At 35.7% G+C, this 14646-nt stretch overlaps 3 protein-coding genes across 4 annotated transcripts in view; 2 read left to right on the forward strand and 1 right to left on the reverse strand.

Annotated features, from left to right (window-relative positions):
• Positions 1-1222: 1222 nt before the first annotated feature.
• LOC123317317 (toll-like receptor 4) lies at positions 1223-4574 on the forward strand. The gene is made up of 2 exons (XM_044903777.1): positions 1223-1645; positions 1878-4574. Exon 2 carries the CDS (start codon positions 1899-1901, stop codon positions 4455-4457), a length of 2559 nt encoding a protein of 852 aa, XP_044759712.1. The 5' UTR covers positions 1223-1645; positions 1878-1898; the 3' UTR covers positions 4458-4574.
• A 1351-nt stretch (positions 4575-5925) lies between these two features.
• LOC123316790 (toll-like receptor 3) lies at positions 5926-9957 on the forward strand. Of its 2 annotated transcripts, XM_044903017.1 has the most exons (4): positions 5926-6103; positions 6375-6504; positions 7214-7365; positions 7822-9957. In XM_044903017.1, the coding sequence occupies exons 3-4, from the start codon at positions 7361-7363 to the stop codon at positions 9875-9877; spliced, it is 2061 nt and encodes a 686-aa protein (XP_044758952.1). In that variant the 5' UTR covers positions 5926-6103; positions 6375-6504; positions 7214-7360; the 3' UTR covers positions 9878-9957. The 2 variants fall into 2 exon arrangements, with proteins under 2 accessions (XP_044758952.1, XP_044758951.1); XM_044903016.1 differs by lacking the exon at positions 6375-6504.
• Positions 9958-10186: 229 nt separating this feature from the next.
• LOC123316789 (calpain-9-like) overlaps positions 10187-14646 on the reverse strand; it is a 78220-nt gene continuing 73760 nt past the window's right edge. Inside the window, exons 10-16 of the mRNA XM_044903015.1 lie at positions 13289-13494; positions 12003-12160; positions 11867-11939; positions 11043-11267; positions 10750-10945; positions 10520-10575; positions 10187-10465 (exon numbers count right to left, since the gene is read on the reverse strand). Coding sequence (XP_044758950.1) covers positions 10439-10465; positions 10520-10575; positions 10750-10945; positions 11043-11267; positions 11867-11939; positions 12003-12160; positions 13289-13494 — 941 coding nt within the window. The 3' untranslated portion in view covers positions 10187-10438. The remainder of the gene's footprint in view (positions 10466-10519; positions 10576-10749; positions 10946-11042; positions 11268-11866; positions 11940-12002; positions 12161-13288; positions 13495-14646) is intronic.

Below are 14646 nucleotides of genomic sequence, written 5' to 3' on the forward strand. Positions count from 1 at the left end.
TTGAGGATTCCACTGCTCAAAAATTTATAGGGATAAGACGTCCCGTCAGTTTATTTCAGCGAGAAAACATTTAGATTTCTCATATTCTTACAATTGGTGAAAAAAAATGGGAACTATTGAGCAGTATATTCACCTTGTAATAAGGGTTATCTGAAATTGAACCAAGTTTCGGTATGAGATGATGATGATTAATTCTTATGGAAATTCCTACAAATTGTGATGGAACCCCATTGCCTTCAGTCAAACCAATTCATTTGAACCTGAAGCCAATCTTTAAATCAACATGGTTATGCAAAGTTTGCTTTCTACTCCCTTCCAAACCTGTATACTGCCAATTTCTCCATCAATCCAATACCAGTTCCTGCCAATTGAGTATCTGCACTGTCTACCGGAACTGTGAGTTGGAAGAAGGAGATCCCAAATCCTTGTCTGAACTGTATTCAGTCCACGTTTTGACCTTGTATTTCAGTTGATTTGCCAATGAAAATAATATGTATATGCTGTATGTAATAGCGAAGTGATGTTTCTTCGATGGAATATAACATAGTTTTCAATCATCTTTTGCTATGAGTGGGTTATTTTGAATTGTAGTGTTTGGTGCTAAAATTGTGAAGGAAAAAGTGGAGTGGTTTTATTTAATCCAAGTAAGTTCAATTATTTCTCGATAGTAGGCCGATTTAGATCAGATTTCATGGAATGCAATATGTAAATTGAGAGTAGGTGCAGATAAAATAACTATAGACATTAACCTGATGACCTTAATTTTGGCGAGAGTTCGTGTGATAATGAAACCTTGGTTGATGATGCTTCATAATATTGATCAAGAGAAAATAGAGAATTTCATTGACCTCGGAGAAACCATACCAAAATTCCGAATATCTGGCACTGTATTCAAGTGATTAAATCCTTTTGGAAATTTTTCGATAGTCACAGTTCGAGAAGTTTTTCTCTCAATAAACATAACCGTAGATGGAAATGTGATACATATTCTGAAAGAGCAACTCCTCTAGTTATAAATCTGAAAATTTTATAGAGTTCGATGCAGCCGTACGGTCTTGACGTATATTTAAGTGGCCTCATCTTATGAGGAATTTTTCGAGGGTCGATTTTTGACACTCGTATCTCCCAGTAAAATGATCCTACAGCTTTTTGTGACACATATATTCATTTCACTTGGAATGAACCTAGGTTTCTGTAGTTGTATCGCTTGAATGCACGTTTTCTGCAATATCCACGGCATCATGGTTTTGAATAATTGGGGGAATCATTTTGAAATAAATACTTTTATTGCAGGTACTTGGTTATAACACGAAACATAACTCATTCAACATTTTATAGTTTTGATGATCGGTTGAAATGGAAATAAAGCACGTTGAATCAACATTTCAAACAACTATGGAACTAGTTGATAATGAAAAAGTAAACAACTTTAGCGAAGGATTTTCAAGGATACTCATTATTTAATACTGAAGGAGTGGCTTTTTGCGAAGTGTTTTTTGTGGGTGTTTCTGAAGAAGAGTACTTCAAATTGAGTTCTTACAATACTATAATGGTATGCAAATAAGAATCTGTAGAGTTCAAGGATAATAGAGGCCCAAGAACTTCCAAAGAAATTCTCGTATCGAAAAGTTATGTAGAATCTGAGGTAGGTCATTTTCGTTCAATAATATCAACAATTAAAAGACTATTGACTATATTGGTTCAGACAAAGTACAACTGCATTCTGTAGAATGGAAAAACGGAACTGAAGAAACCACTATTTGCCTAAATTATTTTGGAATCTTACATCCAGTCATCCATTTTGATCTGTGGAAACAATGTATTTGTTGTGAAAGTAACCAATAAATCTCTTTATAAATTGTATCTTTCTATTTCAGATATGTCCTCAGAGGTGAAGAATGCAAAGATATGTTCTTCTCCTGCTGTTCTTTCGAGTGGTGGCAACTATAAATACTTGCACATCCCCCTTTTGCCCACCTGTTTTGGAAAAACGAAAAATCACCATAGAACGGGAGCTACCCTTGAAATTCATTGGCAGAGATGAAGCAAGTGGGTGTAATTGCGCTGAAGCACCGAACGTTTACAGCCTCTGCTATAACATAAACAGCAAGATGGCACCGTGCTCTAAATTCCCGAAGGATATGACAATCTCTACCAAAACTTTGATACTGAAAACTACCCATATCACAGAACTGGTATACGGGGATTTTTTCAAGATGGTTCATTTGGAAATGTTAACCATAGACAATAACCAGTACCTATCCAGAGTTCAACCGTACATTTTCCAGAATATGACGAACCTAACTTCTTTGAGTTTCATATCTAACCCACTGCTGACTACATTCCACGAAGATACATTTCAAGGACTTGTGAACCTGCAAGAACTGAATCTTGTCAAGAATGGATTCCAGGAAATCAAGGTGCTTGCTTCAGCAATGAAACCCGAAGTTCTCCCAAGCCTTCTGAGGATCAATTTGAACGAAAACGTCTTTCAGAACATTACAGAAAACGATTTTGAAACCATGGAGGCTAGTAAGCTAGACGAACTCAACCTAATAGCTTGCGCAATTGAGTATATCCATCCCAAGGCTTTGAAGCCTCTGAAACACCTATCAATACTACGTTTGGGGAGTAACAGATTCGACGTGGAAACTTTACTGGACCTTTTGATAGCTACAATCGATATTGGAATAGATTTAAAGGTGCTAGATTTGTATTTATCTGGTCTGAGAGGTTCCCTACCATCATCTGTTCTGGAAGTCATCGCAAAATCGAACATCTCTTCCTTGATACTCAAGAGGAACCAATTTGATATACTCGAAACCAAATTGTTTCCCGTTTACATGCCAAACTTGACCATGCTAGATTTAACAGACGTATCAGCACAAACGATCCACGATCAAGCTTTCTCCAAATTACCCAACCTCAAAACATTAGTCTTAGCCAAAAACAGGCTATCATACTTCTCAGCCTCCAAACACCTCTCGAATTTAACCTACCTGGACCTTCAAAAGAACACAGATTCTTACGGGTGGGAGTTTTCCCTGGCTAAAAGTGAGTTCTACAGGATGAAACTTCAGTACCTCGACTTACAGTTCACCAGGTTATTAGTGTTGACCAAGACAGACTTTGGACAGATGCCCCATTTGAGGATTTTGAATCTGAAGAATTGCAGTATCTTCAAGATAGAAAACGATAGTTTCAGAGGAATGCCAAAACTTCAATTCTTGAATTTGGACAACAATTTGTTCTTCAAAATGTGGATCAACCCCAAGATAGATTTCGATATGTTTGGAGGTCTGGAGAATCTCCAAGTGCTGATGATGGCTGGAAACTCCATAAGTACACTGCGAACTTCAACTAAACACCTGTTGAAGCACCTCAAAAACCTAAAGCATTTAGGACTGAATAGGAATAGTTTGCAGACCATATCCAGGGAAGATTTTGATCATTTGACTTCGTTGGAAGTTTTGGATATCTCTGAAAATCGCATTTTGAGTTGGGATGGGAGAGTTTTCCAACATATCCAATTGAAAAAACTTTATTGTTCATTCAATAAGATCACACGGTTAAGTGACGCGATGATTCAAGATTTTCAATACCTTAAATTTGTTCAGATGGATTTCAATTCGTTCATTTGTGATTGTTTCATGAAAGGAAAGACTAGTAGTAACATAAGTGCGTTGATCAAATTTTCTCAGTTGATAAAAGATCAACAGATATACTGTTTGAGGCCATACAACAACGAAACTGTCCTTAATTTTCTTCAAAACATTATAAACTCGAAGTTAGACTGTGATTCTGAAGTGAATCTTCTAGGATTCATTTTACCCCTTTTTGTAATTCTTGTGATATTTTGTATTGTAGCGATCGTGATATACATTTATCGATGGCATGTTCGATATTGGCTATTTTTAATCAGGATATACTTGATCAGAAAGGGAAAAGTGCAAAATAGTGGTGTTCGAGCTTATACGAATTATCAGTATGATGCTTTTGTGTCTTACTGCAACCAGGATCAAAATTTCGTGATTAAACTTGTAAAAATGTTGGAAAATAACGAGACACATTTAAGACTGTGTATTTACGAAAGAGACTTCCAAGTTGGGAGTTACATTTCAGAATCTGTTTTGGAAAATATAGCCAAAAGTCGCAAAACAGTTCTTGTTGTAAGTAATTCTTATGCTAAGTCTTATTGGTGTAACTGGGAATCTCAAATTGCAGAGCATCATAGGCTGTTTTCTAGAGAAATGAACGATCTTACTGACGACAGTATTGTACTGATTAAACTTGGAAATATTGACGACGCACATTTGAATCCCACTCTCAAGTATATCATGAAAACAAGAATTTATTTAGAATGGGATGCTGATGAAGAAAAACAAGTAGTATTTTGGAGAAAACTGAGACAGTTTTTGATGGCGCCAAAGTGTGATACAGAAAATACCCGTTTGTAACCTTGCACATTTCAAATAATAATTTGAATTCTAGTTCCTATAAACTTTTTGTTAATATTTTCACTTTTCCTCGTCCATGTTATTTCAATTTTTGACATTAATTAACAATTAACGTTTTTAAGTATTTATTATTACCGGTAGATTCGGGTGACTTGGGACAGTCCTGTTACTTAGGACAATAACCCCCCTTGAAGATTTCTTTATTTCTTACCATTTATGAGTGAAGGGTCAAACTTATAAGATTGTGTAGCGTCTTTTCGGTTAGTTTAACAATTAATTCCTGTTGAGTTTACCGTGATCAGCGCGTTTGAATTGACAGGAAAAGTTAACCAATTCAGGAGAGTAAAAGCGCGTTTTTTATGGCCCTTATACTTTCTAGTGTCCTGTACATGTGTTTCACTTTGTGCATGTGTAATTTTTTTTCTGGATACGTGGTATATTAGATATGTCATGAAACAAGGTTGTTTACAAATCAAACGGCAACATGGATCTCATTAATTTATTTTGTTGTTTCATAGGGTGACTTGGGACAATGCCGAATAGATACAAGGGCCGCATTGGCAGATGGAAATATGCCGATTTTTCGCAGGATATTATTATTTACGTTATTTTAACGAAAAAATCACCGAAGAATGAAAGTAATCAAAGTTCCCTTGTTTTGTTCAGTTTTTTTTGCATTTGATTTGCAATTTATTCACTTTGGCTGTAATAGGGGTTTATCATTTAATTTCCTTACCGAATTTCAACCATATAATCACAAATTCTGAGTTTTCAAAACTATACCTACCTACTATACCGTCCCAAGTTACCTATTTCATTTGAGAGTTGGGAAATCAATAGATATCAACTTGTGTCCCAAGCCTCCCAAATGAGTGGGTGACAAGTATATTTTATTTTTTTCAAAATTTATATCCGAATTCTGAAGCATGGTATATATCCTAATAAATAGACTGAATCATTAAGCTTATTCGAACCTTTTTTTCAGATAAAAATAGGTCACCGTTTTGAAAATACGACAAGTTGAATTCAACAATCGTCCCAAGTTACCCGAATCTACGGTATTAGCTTTAACCAGCATCTAGTGTTAACGAAAATAAAGACTTGTTTGGTTTTATTGTTGAAACTCACTCTGCAGAACCAAACATGCATAAATATTATCATATGAATGACAGAATCTACAAGATTTCGAATTGCGTATGTACTGGGAGCTTCAGCTATAAGTTGTTCGTTATGGCAAATTATATGTTGCTGATTAACAACATCGCATGTGAATTTTCCAGGTAAAGAAAAAATTATTCATCCCCACAATCAAAACATAGAAATCCCGCAACTCTACATGTCAAATACTGATTGCGTTATTGAATAACACCAAGGGAATGTGTATAGGTATTGCGGATGAAAAGAATATCGTATTAAGGTGAACCATCACAGGTGCTCTCGAGCTTGTGGTGGGGTTTTCACCTGGGTACCTTCGTCAGAGCCGAATTGATCAACAATGATGGGGAACGGGATAGAAGATAGAGCAACTTGTTTGACCCATCGGCATCGGGTTCAACTCCACTGCTTCGATGTCCGAGTGGTTAAAGCGGTTGTGTGGACTCTCCTAACCAAATAATTCTTTGTTGAATGAGGACGACCAATCTTTTGTAAGTGCATCATATTCCTCAATTGAAAATAATGCGATTGTCGTCGATTCCAAGGCTATTTAAGTCTCATTCTTTGCTAATTGTCGAAACTGGATTCTTTTAATAGATTCAAGCGTCAATGGATTAGGTAAACAACTCATTCGATCTGAATTGGGAGTCAGAATGTTTTTTCTTCACTCCATTTTCAAAATTTTGAGAAGAACATGTAAAATTTTTATTAGTGATACGAATAATTGATCAACTAAACTACAGACTTTGAAACATGTCGTAGATTGTTTTTAAGTGAGTTCTCGTTGGAAAAACCAATTGGAAATTCCATTAGCACAGAAGCAGTACACAGTGCAAATTATTTATCTCCTGTTGTTTTGTGTAATTTGATGTGAGTGAGTTCACAATGTAAGGTATGTTGTTGGTCGTTCAATATCATATCTAATTATTTCTAACCTATACCGAAGACTATACCGAAGTGCTTTCGTTGTATATATGTTCGAACAAATCGTATTTCAAACTGCGCTCTTTTTATGTAAGATAATTTTGTAAGTATATCCCTTTCTCAAATTCAAGATATGAGGTCATCTATAATTTTTCAAAAAGGCGTTCCTAATTTTTTATCATTATTTGTAAAGGGCAAATCAACTTACGCATTACTTACCAAATATCAAATACTTGGTCCTTAGATATTCAACAAATATCGACTCATTCGGAAAGGAATGAACAAATTCAGTTTAATAAGAATGGAATGTCAAAAGGTACCAATTTGATTATCATTTCCTGTGTGACAAAAAAGTAAGTGAGGAGAGTAGAATCGTATAGAGTCAGTATTATCCAGGATATTTATTGGTATGTCGTTTTATGAGAAACAAAGTTTGTTGAAAAATCAGAGAAAATGCCTAAGACGATCGATGATTGGATACAAAAATAGGACAAGATCACAAAATGAATTTGCTACCCATGTCGCTTAGTATCATAAGTATCCTCTATAATCTTTACTTGATACGATAGTACTCTCCTTACTTATTTCTGAGTAACTTGAAATAAGTGTTTGAACTTAAACGTTTCCAAGATTATTTATGATGCTTGAATAAATAAAGACTTTTTTTTCAATTTCAGCTTTAGAAATGCCGTTATTTTAATTGGACTTTGATGATTTATACGAATAATAAGCTCAACTATACCGATTCAAATCAAGGGGGAACTCCTCTATCCCTCCTGGAAGAATAAGAAAAAAAACAGTGGTGCGGCCACTAGATTCAAATCATGATGTGAGTACCAATGATGACTTTGAAAGACTGGATAATGATGAAATATTCATCTGTGTTTTGAAGAGATAACTCTGAAATAATCTCTCCCATGTTTCCCAAAAAAAATTCCAGTTTGTGTTTTCATGAAGTGGATATCTCGCTATTTTATTATTTCTCTTCTCCAATTTTTTTCAATAACAAATAATTCTTCAAGTTCAACTGGCAAATAAGCTCCAAATACCTCAGAGAATATCCTGAATTTGTTCAAAATGTTTATGAATCACCCTGAAAATATTCTTTTGAATGACACCACAACATTTTCAACGATTTATGTGACATTTTCATCAAATTGACTGGATTACATGTGGATTTATTAGGAATAATTCATATGCAAATAATGTTTTTTTGCTTTCTTTTCACCCAAACAGTTAACATGAGGTGTGAGTCTGCAAATAGTAAAGTATTTTTTCTCCACAGGTCCTTCCATCTACGCATATTGTCAGTTTTGGTCTTGTTCTTCGTCCTTCCTATAATCCTGGCACAAATACTACAAGAAGATTCTTGCTGTTCGAAAAAGGTCAGGACAAACAACTCAGCATTTCGAGCGAAATCCATTGCAACCAATAACGGCTGTATTTGCAAACAAGTCTTTGGAGGAAGCACCAGCATCTGTTATAACCTCAACAATGAACAGAACTCCTGTAGGACGTATCCCAAACAAATAGCGATCAACACAACTGAATTAATCTTGAGATCCACATCTATAAAGGAGATATTAGGCGGTGATTTTTCGAATTTGAATCATGTGAAGATATTGAGAATCGAGCAAAACTCGAAGCTTCTTCGTATACACGAATTAGTCTTCATGGGAATGCAGAATCTGACTGTATTGAATATTGTTGGCAGTCCATTGTTGAACAGTTTCCACCCTGATGTATTCAACGGTTTGACGAAACTCGAAGAACTGAAGGTGGTGAATTGCGGATTTTTCAAGATGGAAGACTTGACTCAGGCGCTGTCAATAAGGACGCTTCCTAGTCTTCGAATACTCAATATAACTGGTAACAATTTCGTCAATATATCAAATCATGCCTTTGATTATATGAGAGGTGAGGGGGATCTGGAATCACAACTCGAGGAATTAGATATAAGCTCCTGTGGCATAAAGAATATCGAAAAACAAACTCTGAATCCACTGAAAAAATTGACTTCACTACATTTAGGTAACAATTCATTGAGAATTGACACACTGGTAGATATTTTGGAAGGTGCTATGAGTTCAGGAGTGAAGATAACATCTTTGGATTTACATTCGTTTGGGATTAATACGTCAATACCAGAATCACTCTCCAAACTTCTTGCTGCATCGAATATAGATACACTAACGCTATCAGGAAATCAATTCGGTTTACTGGGGGAAAAAACCATTCCTCACACCTTACCGATGCTGAAAAGTTTGTATATGAGCAACGTTATGTCCAATTTCATAGAAGACTCTTTCTTCTCCAGGATACCAAATGTGGAAAACCTGACCTTGAACAAACATAACTTATCCTACTTCACAATACCTAAAGCATTGTCCAATCTGAGGTACCTAGACCTTTCTGAATTCACGAAAAATAGTCCCTGGGAGTTTTTTCACCTAGAAACTCAACTCGACGAGACAAAAATCGAGTATCTCGACCTCCATTCCACCAGACTCGCCTTTCTGTTGAAAGATTCGTTCAGGTTCATGCCAGATTTGAAGGCGCTGAACCTGAAGAAAAGTTTAATTGCGAAAATTAGCACTGGGGCTTTTGCGCATCTTGAAAAATTGAAATATCTGAATTTGGAGGACAATAAATTCTTCATTATGTATATTCGGTATCCGTCAGAGCCATTTTTAGGCTTGGAGAACCTGGAGAGTCTACTTGTTGGTGGGAATGCCATAAGTTATATAAGCGCGAACGGAAAGAATTTGTTCAAACATCTCACCAATTTGAAGTGTTTGGGGTTGCAAAGGAACAGTTTGGAAGTGATCACAGCTGTGGATTTTGAACCTTTGCAGAACCTTCAAGTCTTGGACATATCTGCCAATCCCTTGTACGCTTGGGATGACAGAGTTTTCTTCAGGAATAGACTAGAGAAATTTTACGCTTCTTCTAATCATTTCAGCTACCTGAGTCGAGCTATGTTGGATGATTTTCGAAACATCACCACCTTAGACATCGATTACAGTCCGTTTTCTTGCGATTGTAGAATGACCAGAAGGATGCTCCATAATAAAATAGTTCTTAGGGAGATGAACTCTTCGTCCAGATATAGAAATTTGCTTTGCGCTGGTTCCCATGACTTGACTGTTCTAGATTTCTTGGAATCTGCAAATTATGAGGAGTGCGAACCTAAAAGATCGTATATGATGTATTTTTTGTGGACATTCTTTGTGTTTGCCTTCATCGCAGCCGTGTTGATTTTGATATATATGGTGAGGGACCAAATTCCATATGCCAATTCATTTGTGAGGTCCACAGAAAGCCGTCAGAGTATTTTGTGATGAGCATTTTTTTATTTATTCCAATTTTTATTTATTCCAAAAATTTTTATACATATTTTGAATTAAAAGTTATTTCTTAAGTATTCTTTTTTATCTCTACCAAACTTCAACTTTAACCATCTGAAACAACAAGTTTTTACCAACAGTCAAATAAAGGTGACCCTGCCTCTAGGATAGGTAGACATCCTGTATAGCTATGGGAATGAAGCTATGGAAAAGAAAGGTTAACTAGCTTGTGCCATACTTTGTTTTCATATTTGCTTCACCTGAATCAGTTTGAGGATTAAATATCATTTAAAAAGTACTCAGTATCATAAATTGTTATTTTTATTTTGTGTCATAAATGTCTGAGCTAACACAAATTTATATATTGCACATATCAAGAATTAAATAATCAATAAATAAAATTTATGCTTTATGTACAGGTTTAGCGGAAATAATAAATGTGAAGTAATCAACAGTAAACAATCATGAACATAAATCTTTGGTTGCTTGAAATTAACCGAGTTGGTTAGTTAGAGCCTCATGTTTCCCAGTTGTTTTGGACGCCATGCTGCATCATTACGAATATATCGTCATTAATATCAACTGAAAAAATATCAGATATTAACTAGAGAAAATACGCCAATAATGAGCACTCACCTCTTCGAGAGTCAAAGGGTTCCCTTTCATTTTAGTGTCTATGTTGTGGTACCTCTCTGAAACAAACAATCACAATCTGACAAGTAACAGACAATAAGGAGGTGAACTTTTACAAAACTTTTATAGGGTAATTTCATAGGGCGAAACATTCATATCGTCCAGTATACAACCCTAGGCAGTGGATGAATCTTGACCTCAGAAAAACCTATATTTTTGATAGTTTGACTTACCATGAGCGAGATGTAGACGAACTAGAGCCATTATGTAATTTTCAGTAGTGAGAATTCTGTTTTTAGCGAATCGTAGTACCAAGCATTCTAGTACCTTGTTGCTCACAGTACATCCAGCTTCCCAAAGAAGCGATCTCAGATTATAACTGGAGGTTTTTCCACTATTGTGATTACGTTCGAACTTTTGAAACGCCAACTGAAAAATTCATTGATATTTTCATGAGTGTAAACAATCACCATCTTGATATGCTTGTTCGTTGATGTGTATGTTGATAATTCTATCGGAAACTCACCCTCCAAAATTGCAACATGTGCAATAACATAGGTACGTCCAGCATATTCAGTCTACCACTTATGTTGAAGTCTCTCAGCATTATCAACCCTTTGCAGAGCTCAAGGGTTGGTTTTTCCGACAAGTAATTCTTCCAGTGGGTTCTCAGAATTTTCTGCAATTGACTAGCATCGATCTCTGGTGGATATTTCATCAAGAATTTGGAAAGTACGAATTTGCCATCGGTCTGAAAATATATGCAGAAATTTTCACATTCTCAGACAACATTCTGATTTTCAACAGAATTTTAGATAAAAAACAGCATATCTGCAGTAGATGTACTCAAAAGTTAAATCTCTCTGTTTCCCTCACGTTTTTCAATTTAATTTTCAGCTAAATTGTTCTAATATAAGTCCGCTTGGGCGATTAAAAAAATATGGTGTATATTCTCATGCTGATTCTCCATGAATTCATGCCAAACAGAATTGAACATGTAGTCAGCTGCAGATTTATATTAATTTATTAATTAATTAACTTTTTCAGAAGTTAAAATGTGAGAATAACATAACCGTAGGTATGTATTGTACAATATAATGCAACAAATTCATCTGGAAGAAAGTATTTTTTGTTAAACCTCTTTGTATTGTCGTCCATCCTAAATTTTAATATCTGGGATAGCTCAAGTAAAAAGATATGGATTTAATCGAAGTATTCGGACTATTTTTGTTCAAAAACTATCAATATCTAATGAGTAAACATGAATTCCATTAATATTGATGGGGTTAGTCAAAAAAGGCATATTTTGAAAATGCTAGAATCATAAACTCAAACTCGATTATAACTTACCATAATGGAAGCGTTTTCTTCCAGAAATTCACTGGAAATATTCCTAATTATCATGTTATCCTCGTTTACTTCCCTGTAAGGCAAAAATTCGATTAATTCTCTAAAAAAAGGAGATCGCATTTTTTTCGATCCTCACCATATGTTGCTCTGTTCATCTGTGAATATCCTAAGGAGAAATTTTCCATCCTGATTCGGCACATTGGTCTGTGGTACTATGATGTAGTCTCCAGGAGGTAAGGTGAAGAAAGTTACCACTTCTCTTGCTACTGAGTGGTTTGTTACGTCTAGAGGTTTCTGAAAAAAGGGTGTCCTGATGAAAATTTGGAAAATAATTTTTTATTCATATTTCTGCCTGAAAAGTAGAGATAAATAGGATGAATACAAACAACACATCGACTATCATATAATGGCTTATAAACATTTCAGGTGATAAGGATTCTTCTTGGTATTTATGAGATACCAATTTTTTCATCTTCTCTGTCGAACATAGACCATAATCAGCCTCCGGGTAATTAAGATGCAATCTTGGCTGAAATAATGGCGAAGTATTGCGCAGAGAAGCTTTGTGCGTTTGGAATTAATTAAGGAAGTTCCGTTGAGAATGAGCATGCACTCTGTTAAATTATCCTTGCGAACGAAAAATGTTGGTTTTGTATAGCCCGGACTGCTTCTTTTATTATTTTCATTGCTTGAGCTAAATTTGAATTCATCCTTCTAACTTTGAAATCAATATCAGATTTTACTTGCTATAGAAACAATCAATGCAATAATTGAAATCAATTCCGAATGGAAAAAAGGAGAAAAATTGAATTGGAAAGTAGAAAAAATGGACAAGATGACAAAAAAAGAGGAGAAAATAAAAAAGAAGTTTAAAGAACTAGAAGAGAAGAATAGGTATACTCTGATCATTATGTTCTCGTCTTTTTGTAGCATGTACAGGGTGAGTCTTTGACTCTTACTAATATTTTAATAGTAGATTCTCGAGGTAAAATAAAACACTTTTTTCGTTTTCCATTTTTTCCGAATATGATCGGTTTAAAAGATACAGGTTGCTTTATATCGTAAGCTTATAGGTCTAAAGTGTTGGACTTGTCTCAGTTACTCCACAGATAATCAAATTGCACTAAGCATTCAACGGTTTTTATCCGCAACACAAAGATTTCGACTGCAGAGTTTTTTTATAAATACCACCCTTTTCTTTCCATTCTTCCAGCTTCGATCTGCCACTTCTGAGGGTTTCCGCTGAATCGAGAATTGAACACTCGTAATTATGCCGAATTGCAGTATGATTCTAAAGGAAATTCGAGAGCCATTTACTCTACGTCTAAAATGGAGTGCGGAGAAGCTTCCTTCATACCGTCGAATTTCCCGATACACATTAAGTACCCTCACCGAAGACGAGAATAGAAATTTCAAACTCACCTGCTCCGCCACGAAATGAGGCGTTAGCCTCTGCATGGAATGTGGAACTTCATAGACTGCGAATCCGATGGCAAAAAGCGGCTTCTTCTTCTTCACATCCATCACGTTGGTTTCATAGAACTGCGTGATGGAAACCACCACATGGCATTTGTTGGTGGACGTTCTGGGAATCTGGACGTGGAACTGGGGGTTCATAGCCGTTGTTTCTTGAAAAAAAAAGAGAAATTAACACGTAGATTTCTGGTTTTCGGCCTAGAATTGCCAAAAATTTAGTCTTCAATGAATTCGACTCCTTTTCCTGCAATCTAATAAGCCAGTTCCGTATTTTTACTTCATTTTTGAATAAACGGGCCATTTGAACTACTTGCCATTGGAACTACCATGAATTGGAACTATGGTTCATTGAATCTACTCAGCGCCGTCAATATAAAGTGGCGGGAGCGGTCGAAACCTATCGAATAAAAGATTTTTGGACGAAAGAATCAAAAAAGAGGTAAAAAATATTCCTTAGAGGCCAAAATTGTGATTTTCAAAATGCAGAATTAACCATAGAGAAACAATTCATAAACTGTATATCAAGAATTGCATTTTAAGAATGAAAAATGTAATATTATCAATACAGAAACTGTGCAGTAACTGCATATCAAATACTACATTTTTAAAATGCAGTTTTATCGATACAGAAACTGTTCAGTTGCAGTACATCACTTTCTGTGCTGCATTTAGGTGACACTGGTGGTAATGCAGTATCTGTACAGTTGCTGTATGTTGTATTTGTTGGGTTACACCCCATTCATGATGAAATTCTCGCTTGAAGCCTTCTCCGCTGTTTATGAAAATCAAACAACTGACCCCAGATACGAAAGGAATTGTTTGCAATGAACAGACACTTCCTCGTTCTCGTTCTTCGCCCATCATACTTCACGACTATAACGACCGTGAACACACCGTGGATCATCATGAGAGGAATCGTCATCGACGTTTTATAAACCGACAAAAGTGTGCCGGGGGTATTCTTCGATGGAGTGGAGGATCCTCTTCTTCCCCAGCTATTGACCGTCAGATATTGCCTTTTAGTATTCATCGAATAGCAGCTGCCGACGAGAGGGAAATTAATAAGTCGAGCTCTGCCAAGAATCTTTTGAGGATGGGTGGCAGAGACGTCGAAGAGATAAATAATGAATTTTTGTGAAAGGACCAAGTTTTGGACGAAGGTTTCATAAGATATACTTCATTGCTAATCTAGATCTGTAGAAATAGAAGAAAAATATATGTTGAAAGTCGTATCTTGAAATCTAGGAGGCTGAAGTCAATAAAAAAGAAAATTTCATTAAATGAGGATAACATTGAAAGATTTT

The sequence above is a fragment of the Coccinella septempunctata genome, chromosome 7 (assembly GCF_907165205.1).
Source record: "Coccinella septempunctata chromosome 7, icCocSept1.1, whole genome shotgun sequence".
NCBI lineage: Eukaryota > Metazoa > Arthropoda > Insecta > Coleoptera > Coccinellidae > Coccinella > Coccinella septempunctata.